At 41.3% G+C, this 12,196-nt stretch overlaps 2 protein-coding genes across 8 annotated transcripts in view; both read left to right on the plus strand.

Moving 5' to 3' along the window:
* atg2b (autophagy related 2B) overlaps positions 1 to 8,883 on the plus strand; it is a 16,725-nt gene extending 7,842 nt beyond the window's left edge. For 3 of the 4 annotated variants that reach the window (XM_020590786.1, XM_020590787.1, XM_020590785.1), the window contains 25 exons: positions 323 to 465; positions 1,786 to 1,943; positions 2,075 to 2,250; positions 2,361 to 2,511; positions 2,677 to 2,879; positions 3,342 to 3,422; positions 3,569 to 3,675; positions 3,768 to 3,860; positions 3,966 to 4,036; positions 4,126 to 4,202; positions 4,292 to 4,462; positions 4,563 to 4,695; positions 4,778 to 4,977; positions 5,071 to 5,300; positions 5,394 to 5,511; positions 5,611 to 5,802; positions 5,878 to 5,979; positions 6,060 to 6,138; positions 6,217 to 6,427; positions 6,519 to 6,588; positions 6,668 to 6,750; positions 6,879 to 7,000; positions 7,197 to 7,351; positions 7,441 to 7,590; positions 7,688 to 8,883. In XM_020590786.1, coding sequence (XP_020446442.1) covers positions 323 to 465; positions 1,786 to 1,943; positions 2,075 to 2,250; positions 2,361 to 2,511; positions 2,677 to 2,879; positions 3,342 to 3,422; positions 3,569 to 3,675; positions 3,768 to 3,860; positions 3,966 to 4,036; positions 4,126 to 4,202; positions 4,292 to 4,462; positions 4,563 to 4,695; positions 4,778 to 4,977; positions 5,071 to 5,300; positions 5,394 to 5,511; positions 5,611 to 5,802; positions 5,878 to 5,979; positions 6,060 to 6,138; positions 6,217 to 6,427; positions 6,519 to 6,588; positions 6,668 to 6,750; positions 6,879 to 7,000; positions 7,197 to 7,351; positions 7,441 to 7,590; positions 7,688 to 7,918 — 3,507 coding nt within the window. In that variant the 3' untranslated portion in view covers positions 7,919 to 8,883. The remainder of the gene's footprint in view (positions 1 to 322; positions 466 to 1,785; positions 1,944 to 2,074; positions 2,251 to 2,360; positions 2,512 to 2,676; positions 2,880 to 3,341; positions 3,423 to 3,568; positions 3,676 to 3,767; positions 3,861 to 3,965; positions 4,037 to 4,125; positions 4,203 to 4,291; positions 4,463 to 4,562; positions 4,696 to 4,777; positions 4,978 to 5,070; positions 5,301 to 5,393; positions 5,512 to 5,610; positions 5,803 to 5,877; positions 5,980 to 6,059; positions 6,139 to 6,216; positions 6,428 to 6,518; positions 6,589 to 6,667; positions 6,751 to 6,878; positions 7,001 to 7,196; positions 7,352 to 7,440; positions 7,591 to 7,687) is intronic. The other variant, XM_020590788.1, reaches the window with a different exon arrangement.
* A 288-nt stretch (positions 8,884 to 9,171) lies between these two features.
* Positions 9,172 to 12,196, plus strand: part of tmed8 (transmembrane p24 trafficking protein 8) — a 5,563-nt gene continuing 2,538 nt past the window's right edge. Inside the window, exons 1-7 of one of the 4 annotated variants that reach the window (XM_020591207.1) lie at positions 9,172 to 9,383; positions 9,495 to 9,676; positions 9,874 to 10,054; positions 10,131 to 10,285; positions 10,433 to 10,631; positions 10,858 to 11,012; positions 12,098 to 12,189. In XM_020591207.1, coding sequence (XP_020446863.1) covers positions 9,181 to 9,383; positions 9,495 to 9,676; positions 9,874 to 10,054; positions 10,131 to 10,285; positions 10,433 to 10,631; positions 10,858 to 11,012; positions 12,098 to 12,189 — 1,167 coding nt within the window. In that variant the 5' untranslated portion in view covers positions 9,172 to 9,180. Of the gene's footprint in view, positions 9,384 to 9,494; positions 9,677 to 9,873; positions 10,055 to 10,130; positions 10,286 to 10,432; positions 10,632 to 10,857; positions 11,013 to 12,097; positions 12,190 to 12,196 lie in introns of those variants that run through there. The other 3 variants (XM_020591204.1, XM_020591205.1, XM_020591206.1) reach the window with 3 other exon arrangements.

Here is a 12,196-nt window from a genome sequence, read left to right on the forward strand (position 1 = left end):
AATTTAAACCTTCAGTGACATTATAGGAGATGTTGCAGCAGACATATTTTGTTATATTTGAAAGCATTGCTTTTTAAAGTGAAGAAGTTGTGTTGCAGTTTTGGTGATGGCATTGGTCTACCGAGGCAGGTGGGCTTGGTGCCTATGAATAAATTGGCATTTGAGAATGAGGATTTCCTCTGATATGCATTCAAATCTATGACAGATGCATCATTATGCAAACACCAACATGAGCACTGCTTTCCATATCTAAGCTGTTGACAGTGCAGGTGGTTATGGGCCCAGCCCATGTTTATGATTATTTTTATTTTTTTTATTCCAGATGGTCATTCCTGGGGATGTTGCCGAAATGACGGAGTTCCAGGAAAAAAACATGAACAACTCTCGTTTTGTCCTTGAGTTGTGTTTCCCTAATGTGCAATTAGCACTCCCCAGCAAGGCATTTTATGAAAAACTGCACAACAGGTATGGAGTTTGTAAAACTCCACAACACTAAGGAAGTGTAAATCTCTGCTGAGGCAGTTCACTGTCCTTATAATACATTTCCACCTTAAAGCAATATTAGTAATATAAATATAAATAAATAAATATTATATGCATATACACTCACCGGCCTACAAGACTTTTAACTGTGACCTTAAGAGTGTAAACAACCACCAAGATGGATTGTGATCTGATCACTGAAACCACTTGCTGAACTGGTCTGGAACACATTTGACCACATATTTTCTGTAGTGTAAACGCTAATGTGTCCTGATGCATCCCTGACAATGCTGTTCAAGGAAAACGTGTCATTGGTGCAGGATGTGTTGTTGTTTTGGGGAGAGTGAGCCAAAAAAGAAAAAAATGCAGAGAAATAGCCTATATAAATCCATCAATGTATTGCTAAAGCTTTCATAATACATCCATGTACAAATCTGACGCTTGTCTTCTGCTGCTTCTTTGGATAGGGAGACTACTGGCACTTGTCTGGTAACAGACTGAAGCAGTAGTTGCACCCTTGGCCATTTGATATTTAAGCAGAAGTGTCACAGCAGTAGTGAAATCTGAACACAAGTGGTCACCTGTGAGATGTATCTATATTGACAGCTGTAAATGGTAATGTGTCTCGGCTTGACTTGTGCGCCGATCGTCCAAGACACATTTTAAAACCAAGTCTAAACAGGGCCATACTTTGGTGTGTGCTCGATATTATGTGGATGTTACTATGCATTTTTTGTCCAAGCATTATAGGCATTGTGTATGAAGTAGTGAAATTGGCCCTATCTCACAACGGTGAGGAATCTTTAAAAAAAATTCTTGGATCCAGATTGTAATCCAGGTCAGCACCAGAATCTAATGGATTGTACCATGGGCCATACTCTACTGTTCAAATTTCATCAAAATCCATTCATTACTTTTTGTGTTATGCAGTGAACAAACAAGTGAAAAAAATCACGACCTCCTTGACAGAGGTAGTGATAAATGCCATCATGGCAATAAAAATGCAGCAAAACAAAACAGGTATATACAGTATTAGGATAAAGATTTGTCATAAAAAGAAATTTTGGGTTATACTGTAGCCGGCTTAAAACACCTGACTTTAAAAAGTTTTGTACATGTACAATATGCCCCTGTAGTAGCTGGTAATCAACATGTTGAGAAGTGTAATTGTGTCACTTCGAACTTGCCATTTTGTTGTTTGAACTCATAGTACATTTCTGTTCTGGCATCTACTATAGTCTGACATGCTCTAACTATTCCTTACTTCTTCTGTATGTAAAATGCTTATTCTTGATATTTCAGGGTAAACAATGACCTGCTTCTGTGGGAGCCCACTGCTCCATCTCCAGTGGAGACTGTGGAGAACATGCCGTACGGAGTTGGACTCTCTGTCGCCAGTCAGTTGATCAACACTTACTCCAAGGACAGCTTCAGCCAGTTCCGCTCTACGGGTCCCGAGGGTGAGGCAGTAAAAAACATTCATGTTCAGACATTAGGTCAAGCTTTTGTAAAGTTTGCAGGATCTTCTATTGTGAAGTCATGTTTAAACAACCAGCAGCTTTTGTTTAAACGTGCGTTGTGTTGCTTGCAGAGGAGACTAGTGGCTCAGAGGAGGAGACCATGCACTATTACTCTCCTGCTTCCGACCAGGGCCTCAGATCACGCAAGAAGAAAAAGCCTAAAGCCCAAAGCAAGACATCCCAGAGTCTGTTCTCTGTCATCCTCAGTGTCAATCATGGCCTGGTGGCTCTTCAGACTAACACTAAGGTAAACTCACATTCAATTTGATAACACTTAATATCTTCACATTTTTGTTTTGCTATTCCTAGCAACTTGTTTTATAGAAAGTGGGGCTGAGTGTCTATCTATTGTCCCAGCAGGAGGAAAAATCTGTACTGAAAAACAAGCACGGTGAGTTCTGGCTGGAGGTGAAAAATGCTGTGCTGTTCAGTGTGACACAGTATGAAGGCTACAAAGACCAACACTACATCTGTTTCCACACTAGCAGCATTTGCATGTATCACGAAGGTAAGCCAGCTGCACTTATTTACTGTGATGTTGATTATATGTTGAAGATATTTGACCTAAAATATACAGAGAGCACTACAATGCAGCTAAACTGTGTGTGCATTACTGTTGATGTGTCATTTATGTACTTGTGCCTTTTCATTGATGTCTCACTCTGTTAAACAGGACTTGTGGATGGAGGCACCTCTGTTTCAGACATCAAACTGCCGTGCAGGACACATCCCCATTGGCTAGAGCCAACCATCTACCAGTCAGACACATCTTCTGAGAGATCTTCAACACCCTCAGAGGGTATTGGTTTGGAGGCCCGCAGCATGGTGTCTGTCGCTGTCAAAATCTCATCACCGAATTCAGAACGTAATGTCAAGGTAGAGTACTGAAATCACTGACAGGTAGCCTGTCTATGACAGACGAATAAGCTGGTCCAGTACTGACACGCTAACGGACATTCTCTGTATGGGGAGTGTTGAAAATAAATAATATAGAAAATGGCCGGCCTTATTCTTTAAAACAGGTATCTCATACACCGCTTCAGTATTTAAATAATGAGCAGCTGAGTCAACATTTCTCTTGTGGGAAAGATTATATTGTATGCAAATTTTCCATATTCTGGAAACTCCAATTGTGCAGTAGCATCTTTTTTAGCACACCTTTTATATAAAATCATATTTAGTCAAGGGTTTGCCTTATTTTAGCTGCTGTAGTATAACGTGTGTCAGTCAGCTTGATTTTGCTTAGTATGCAGTGGTATTTCGGCAGTTTTTTTTGTTATGTTTTGTTTTTGGTGGGGGCGGCGGGGCTCATTGTGTTATGCGTGTATTTTTATGCAGGAATTTCTGGTTTCTGTTGGAGTGAGAGGTGCCACACTCCAGCACAGAGTGGTCCCTCCTAGCCTGGGCTGGTATGATCAGGTAGGACACGCTGTGGCTACCATCTCACTAATGCTTACAGCAGATTATATTTGTTTATCTTAATATGACATGCTCAGGGGACATTTGAAGAATATGTAATGCTAGAAAATCCAACATTTGTAATTCCTGCTAATGTGGTACAACAGATTGTCGACTTCCTGAATGTGTCTGATGAACCTGTGTTGGGTTACGCCCCTCCGACATCTGTCGCCACCCTACATCTACATCTGTGGAGCTGCTCTCTGGACTACAGGTAAAGAACAACTTAACACTTCAACTCATTAAAGGTTATATATTTTCCTTGCATTTATTCTAATGTGGCATTTGAATTTTTTTCACCCACAGACCTCTTTACCTGCCTCTAAGGTCACTGTTGGTCGTAGAAACTTTCAGCATCTCCAGCAGCGTCTCTTTAGACCACTCTTCTTCAACACTCAGGTATTAACAGCCTACCAGCTTTGACTCGGTACAGAATTGAGAGATGTAATTGTGGCTGAGTTAAAGAAAAAATTGTCTTTGCTAAGTAAATCATGTTGTTTACAGGATCATTTTGGATGACGCTGCTTTGTTTCTCTCAGACAAGAGTAACGCAGTCTCTGTTAATCTAGCACGTGGTAAGTTGTCTTCAGTTATAATCTTAAATAAATGGCTTGAAATGTTAAAAATGTAGCTCTGTCCAGTGACCTTTTTTTTTTTATCACAGACTATGTTCAAGTGGTAGACATGGGAACACTAGAGTTGAGGATTACCGCTGTCAAACCTGGAGTGGATGGAAAACTGGTAAGGGTTAAATGACATTTTTGACGTTTTCTCTCAAGAGCAAGGGTCACACATTTCTGTATACCTTTTCGTTGTCTCTTGGGTGATAGTCTGAGCCCAGATTTGAGCTGCGCTGTTCCAGTGATGTCATTCACATCAGAACGTGTTCGGACTCCTGTGCCGCTCTCATGAACCTTATTCAGTATGTGGCGAGTTATGGAGACTTGCTGCCCCCTTCAGAACCAGAGGGCAAGCACAACCTCGCTTCACAAAGAACTAAGGTCAGCAGTGATACCTTTCATTAGCCATAATTACACAGTTAAAATATGATTTCATAATCCTACCATTCCTTCGTGATTAGTTTGAGTGTGTTTTGGACAGGCGGAGTTTCCTGGTCGCCCTACATCCCAGGCTCAGCTGCTTGCTGCAACTGAGCAGCAGATGTTGCAGGATTTGATGAGTGAAGCTATGGAGGAGACTGATGGGCAGCATCCAGCAGGTCAACAGCAAAATGGTGAGGCCTTTGTTTACTAAAGATTCCAGTTATATGAATTATATAACTTAACAAGATCTTCTATCTTTTCACACATCTACAGGTACATATGAGGAGTGGAGTCAGGACCATGACCCTCCTTGCTCAGACCTGTTCCTGTTCCCAGATGAGAGTGGAAATTTTAACCAAGATGCGAGCCCCACTTATCCAATGCTTCACTCTCCTCTCATCACCCCCGTCCCTAACCTGGCCCAAGAGACAGATGATTTTTGTATCCTGGAAACACCAGGTTCCAGAGGAGAGGTGAGGTTATCTCAATCACACATTTATGGATTTGTAACACAGTAAGTGACAGATTTTTGCAAAAGCTGTGTTTGTCCACACCACGTGTTTCAGGATCGTGATCAGGAGCCAGTAGTAAAGCAGCTTACCTCAGACCCAGTGGAAATCAAAGATGATCATTTCAGTCAGCCACTGGATGGGAGTGATTCCAGTCGTGGAGCCATGAACTTTCCCATTCCAGAGGTGCGCTACCTCATCAAGGAGATCTCTGTCATCTGGCATCTTTATGGCGGGAAGGACTTTGGGAGCGCAACTTTCACAGCCTCTCCTGCTAGAAGCCGGGGGTGAGCCATGAACTGTTTAACCGTTCACACAATGGTTGACTTTGCTCAAAGGGAAGTAGACATTTAATTTTTATTCTTTTCTCTGCCTTGCAGGGCGACACCTCGTAGCTCTCCCTCCCAAACTCCAGTCAGACAGACCAAGGCTTCAGGACGAGCAGGAGGTGGAAAAGGAAGGAACCCCGATGTCCTGATGGAGATCCAACTCAGCAAGGTAAAGTTATGTTTCCAGTTTATAATGATACACTCAGTCACATCATACCAGTGTCTTGGGTCATTTCTTTATTGTTAGCTGCCTTTTCCTTTGCCACAGGTGAGATTTCAACATGAGGTGTACCCACAGGCCCAGGTGACTTCTGGGTCTGCAGTGGACCAGCCAGTTTCCCGGCAGGTGTTTGTTGTGCAGGACTTGGAGATTCGCGACAGACTGGCTACGTCACAGATGAACAAGTTCCTCTACTTGTACTCTAGCAAAGAAATGCCCCGAAAAGCCCATTCTAACATGGTAAGAAAGGCAACGCACTCACATTGACCAAGATAAGTCTCAACCTGGTGTGATCTCATGTGCTTTTGCTCTTAGTTGACAGTTAAGGCATTGCACATGTGTCCAGAGTCAGGGCAGGCCCCTCAGGAGTGCTGTTTACGTGTTTCCTTGATGCCACTTCGCCTCAATATTGATCAGGTAAAGGATTCAGGTACAGATGGCAAACTTAGCATCCTCAGTAACAACAAGTGACAGTCCTGTGTTCTTTTTGTTTGAAGGATGCACTATTCTTCTTGAAGGACTTCTTTACTAGTCTTGCTACTGAAGTCGAGTTTTTCTCACCTCCTGCTCAAGAAGGTAAAAATGACATTTCAAGCATTCTTTGTTGTATACATTACATCCATCCATGGCTCCTGATAATATTTTGTTCTGCAGCTGTTTGCATTTCCACAAAGAAAGCAGCTGCCCCAGAGATCTCTTGTAGCTTCTCCAAACACACTGGCAGCAGCCAGAACCTGGCCCCAATCATCTCAGTGCCTGCTCAGAGACGCTTGATCCACAATGGTTTCTCTACATCTGGCAGGGAGGAAGTGACTGACAGTGAAACCTCTGCTTCATCATTCACCGAGCAGCCAATATTTTTTAGGTCTGTGGGAAAATAACTAAAAACACCTTTGAAGAAATAATTGAATTGCTTTTTTTTTGTCTTTGGTAACTTATTTTCTTTTCCCTAACAGAGAGTTCCGATTTACCTCTGAAGTTCCCATTCGCTTAGATTACCATGGGAAGCATGTGTCAATGGAACAGGTACATGGTCTAACTGCACTTTCCATTTCCACATGAAGTTATTTGTGCTTTATGAATGAGTGTGACTGCTGTGTTTCAGGGAACGTTTGCAGGGATCATTATCGGGTTGACACAGCTGAATTGTTCAGAGCTAAAACTGAGACAGTTGTGCTATCGACAAGGGTATGTTTATCTCAGCACACTATCATATGAAATTCTTATTCTGAATTCTTTAACACACCACAATAAATTATATCACATTTGTTCACTTATAGTTTCCCTAATACACTAATTACTTGTTTGTATTTCAGATTATTAGGCGTGGATAAGCTGTTTTCCTATGCAATAAACGAGTGGTTAAATGACATAAAGAAGAACCAGCTTCCAGGTCTACTGGGTGGTGTGGGACCTATTCACTCTCTGGTGCAGTTGGGTGAGTGCAACACATGTTCTTAATCCAGTCGCAGGCTTTTTGGTGTTTTCATATGCATTTATGTAATTCATGTAATTTATGATTCCATTAATAAGCTGCTCTGACAGTCATTTAAAGTACATACTGTAAGTGTACTGATCCAGGTGTATCTCCCATGTGGTGTATTTCCCTGTTCTTAACATAAATGTTTGTTCAGTTCAGGGATTCAGAGACTTGGTCTGGCTCCCTATTGAGCAGTATAGGAAGGATGGCCGGATAGTGCGCGGGTTCCAGCGCGGAACAGCCTCTTTTGGCACTTCTACTGCAATGGCTGCTCTGGAGCTCACCAACAGGATGGTGCGGACTATACAAGTAAGCATGCCTTTCCACTGTCACTGGAAAGCTTTATTCACAAAAGCATCAGACAAATAAATGGTTTTGTCTACTTTTTTTTTTTTGAGGCAGCAGCTGAGACGGCATATGACATGGTGTCTCCAGTACCTGATGAGAGAGACACAAAGAAGATAAAACGGTTCTCCCATTATGGATTGGCTCATCAGCCCGTTGACCTGAGGGAAGGTGTAGCCAAAGCCTACACTGTGGTTAAAGAGGTACATGAACCTGAAGCTCAAATGGAAACTTTCACTGCATTGACATTAATGGAAAGACACCTTTTTAATGAGAATTTTATGGTGTTTCCATCTGCAGGGGATCACAGATACTGCACTGACCATCTATGACACGGCCACCCGGGAGCACGAGCAGCGTGGGATGACGGGGGCAGTCGGTGGAGTTCTCCGCCAGCTGCCACCAGCAGTAGTCAAACCGATCATTATGGCCACTGAAGCAACCTCTAATGTCTTGGGTGGGATGAGGAACCAGATTCACCCTGATGCACGTCAGGAAGAGTCACAGAAATGGAGGCAGGGCGAGGAATAATTCTTATTGTAATATGGTGACTGAAGCAACAGCTGATAAGTGAAGTGAAGAAGTGTGCGCTATCAGAGCAAGAGGAGTATCTCACAGGTACATCACAGCCCTGGTGTAAAACAAAACACTGTTCATCTTGTGGCAGTTTCAGCTACTGTGATTCAGCTTATCAGTTCCCTCACAGTGCCTTCAAGGTTGTCAGCATTGTCCAGCTGTGTGTGTGTGTGTGTGTGTGTGTGTGTGTGTGAGAGATGAATAAATGAATCAAATGATGTCTATGTGGATTTATGTTCTGTTGTAGGATAGATAATGGCATTTTAAATTTAAAATCATAACTGAAGAAATAGGCTGTTGTCTCATCAGGTGCAAACATTAGCTTCAAACAGCTCTGTTTACAAGTCGTGTGTGGTTACATTCTGTTATCCTACTTGGTGTCAGCAAACACTAACATAGGTGTAATGAACCTTAATTTATATATAACATTCACTATATTTGAGCCTCATTATTTACTGTAAATATTCCTAATGTGTAACATTTCATGCAAATATAAAGAGAGCACAGAAACAGTGTTACAAAAATGTAAAGTTCTGTAATCAGCACTTTTAAGTAACTTGAAGGGTTGCTGCACAAATGAATCATAAAAGGGAAGATTGCCCAATTCTTACAAAAGCTGCTGTCCTGAAAAGGCTGCTTATTGAATTTAGAACTGTAAATGTTTTAGTTTGGCACTTCCATTTTCAAATTGTGGATACACAAAAAATGTATGCACAAAAATATTCTATTCAAGGACTTCAAGCAAAGTCTTAATATTCTGCTCAATGATTTTTTAAGTGTATGTAACACTATAGATATTTGGTGTAATATGTGTTGCAGATATCTAATTTGTTCGTTCTCTGGTTTATGTGAAAAGAATAGTATTTCTTGTACATAAGTGTACAGATAATTATTGAATTTTAAAAGCATGAAAGGGGAATAAAAATGGTTCAATTCCATAGTGTGGCTTGCTTTTCATAATATTAATGTAATTGACTTCTTGTGCTACTATTATATCCACACAGTCTGATATGGGACCCCTTGGGGTGGGGTGGATGGGTCAGGTTATGTATGGATTTTCTGTTTCAGATTTCGTTTTCATAACAAAGAAATGTAGATATTTTATTTTTGATTCGCAGCTCTGTAACTCTTGCTTTTATTCTGAACGTGCAGCGTTGTCGGGAATCGTTTTATTTTGAAATATGACCCCCGTTAAATCGGAAGTTGGTAATATTGGCATGGCAACACTTGGTTGTAAAGCCTGTCGATGTCCACTTTCTACAAAGATGGACATAATTTCTGGTTTGAGTAGTTTCGCTTTTGAGACTGGACTAAATGAAGATGACGAAAAGTTACTTTACCTTCGTGCGAGATCGGCGGGCCTGACATTTTGCGGATGTGCGCACGCGGTTTACCTGTGCAATCTGGTCCACTCACTGAGGTAATGCATCTGCTGGTCTGTTTTTAGTGTTTTATCAAAAAAAAATTACAATGTTTGTTAGCGTGCTTTATGATACTGTATAATCACCCTAACTGGTGGCTACACGGTTAGGTGTATCATCAAAAGTCACACTGCAAAAAGAGACTCGGTGGCATCAGGAGGACACCATGACCTCTGTGTGGGGATACTTGGGATGGGTCACATGGGAAAACAGTTGCTCCTCTCCCTCCTGGAAATGACTGGCATCAAATCATCACACATTCAAGTCTCCACTAGAAGACCAGAATCTGCAGGTACCCTGATCTTATTGCAAGTAAAAAGGGTTTTTCTTTCTCAGATGTTCAGAAAGTCCAAAAATGATTAAACAAGATGCAATGTTAACTACTGCACATTGATCTTAGATCCTTATATACTAAAACAGCTGTATTTACAGTAGCCTATACAAGCTAGACCCTGTCCTTAAACTTGTTTTGTTGCTTGTATATTTCAGTGAAATTTGTAAAGACGGGGGTTGAATGTTTCTTTGACAATCGCAGACTGGCAGCATGGTCCGACATTTTGTTTCTCTGCTGTCTGCCATCTCACCTCCCCAGAGTCTGTGCTGATCTCCACTCTCATCTGTCAAAACACTGCCTTGTGTACAGCTTCACCTCTGCTGTGCCGGTCACCAGGTACTACCACACACATGCAACTGATGTTTTTGATTTTCAGTCAAGGAGGCCCTCATCTTTTACATGTCTCTGTCAGGTTGGCTAGACTTCTTGGGCACGACTTCATTGTAAGACCACAGTATGACTTTGTGGCTTGTGACACTGCAGATGTGTGGCTGTCCTGCAGTCACTTGACCACTGCTTTGAAGGACCCTTTGCTGATAGCGGCATCATGTCCTGTTACAATGACTGGTATGTCATGTTCTTTCTCAGAGCCTGCATTTAAAGTTGTCATGTTATATAAGATGTTAGAGTAAACATTTGTTGTAGCAGGGCTTCACCCTTGATTTGACATCATTTATATTAATTGAGCTGTATTCCTGTGACTTCCTAATACAGGTGGCATATCTCTGGGTTTGAACTGGGTGTGCGTAGTGTTGTACAGCCTACTAAATATCTGCACTTCTGCTGGTCTGGGCTCTTGTGATGCCCTGTCTCTGATCAACAGCCTCTTCAAAGAGAAATCGACACTCGCTGTCCAATTAAATGCTCAGAATTTCATCAGTTCATCTTATGCATCTTCCCTTCTTACAGAGGAGTGAGTGTAACACTGTATCGCTCAAGAATGTATTTTACTCCTGTTAGTCCTGTCTAGATAATAAAATGTAATTCCTCACAGATCAAGCAGTTACTTTCACTGTACTGCAGTATTATTGCACCGTATTGCATAGAAAAATGTGTTATATGAGGAAAGATGAAAGAAATTGAAAAAAAATCACTAATTTAAAAATATTGCTTTGCTTTTTTTTTTTTTTTAATCAAAGGCCTTTTCCCTGGATTTCTCTCACTGATGCCCAGACCAAGGAGACACCACTGCTGTGCTTTCTATCAAGCAATACATCTATGCAGCAGTGCATCTCTGCAGCATACAAATCACTGCTGAAGACACCAGTAAAATTAGAAGATTACATCCCAGTGTGTAAGTTTCATCAGCTGTGAGTTTAATGTTGTATACCTCATGTTACACATATAGATTATATGTTATAAAATGTATAATTATAATGCATTATTTGCAAAAATACATTTAAAGGACTAAACAGTGTATTTTGCGATACCTGCAGTTATTTGCTTTCCTCAGTATTTTATACCTAAATATTAGGTAAATACGTGAAAATCATGACTTTTTACAATGCACAAAAAGCAATAGTGGAAATATTTTTGTTACATATTGCAAAAGCATAATAAAGTAATTTTAAAAAATGTATGTCCTGTCTTGATTTCATATCAGACCTCCTTTCACTGTCAAATACATTTCCAAATATCCACAAGAAAAAAAAGAGTAGCCTACTAAAACATAAAGACTAATGAAACATAGGCCACGGACACAAGAAGGCAAACATAGAAATATGAAAAATGTCTCTACTGAGGCTTTCTTTGCATTACTTTGCTTAGGATAGTGGTTATAACATTTGTAGCTGCAACTATTAGTTTATAGCACCTCCGAATCTGGTTGTTTAAGATTCGCTGATTTTCGTCAACAGTCGTAAAAACACGGAAGTGTCAAACATTTGTCTTTTTTTTCCTCTTATCAAGCAACAGCGGTGTGGCGATATCCGCCACACGACTGCAGTGATATGTAGGCGTATTTCTCCTTGGTCTGAGTTGGACGGAGGTAGAACGGTATCGAACTATCAGGTTATCATCATTAACTTACACCGTGGTAAGATAAGCTCGTGCCTGGTGTGTTCGCAGCTTCACCTGCACTTTTTCTGCTAGCTAGGTAGCTAGTAGCTAGCTAGCTAGCCAGCTGCAAGCTAATGTCAGTTTACCTGGACGTAGCTAGTTAACTACATGTTCACACAGTTGGTTTCTTTAGCTTTAGGTGTTAATTCTCAAGCCTGTATTATGGTTAGCGTGGCCCTTTATGCCAAGCAGCAGTTTGTTTCGTGTATCCAGCCTGCTTTACAGGCTAATAGGAGTGTGCCATCACATCACTGTGGCTGGAAGGGGCGGGGTTTCATATTCACAGCCACGCAGACTGGGATGTTTGTCTTGTCTTTATAGCCATGGAGAGATCAGAGTCTACATCAGAGCTCCAGTCACGGCTGTCATCCCTCTCCTTTTCCTCTTTTCCTGGAATACCATCCGAACAGCGCGCCAGTA

The sequence above is a fragment of the Monopterus albus genome, unplaced genomic scaffold (genome assembly GCF_001952655.1).
Source record: "Monopterus albus unplaced genomic scaffold, M_albus_1.0 scaffold13.1, whole genome shotgun sequence".
In the NCBI taxonomy this organism is placed as follows: Eukaryota; Metazoa; Chordata; class Actinopteri; order Synbranchiformes; family Synbranchidae; genus Monopterus; species Monopterus albus.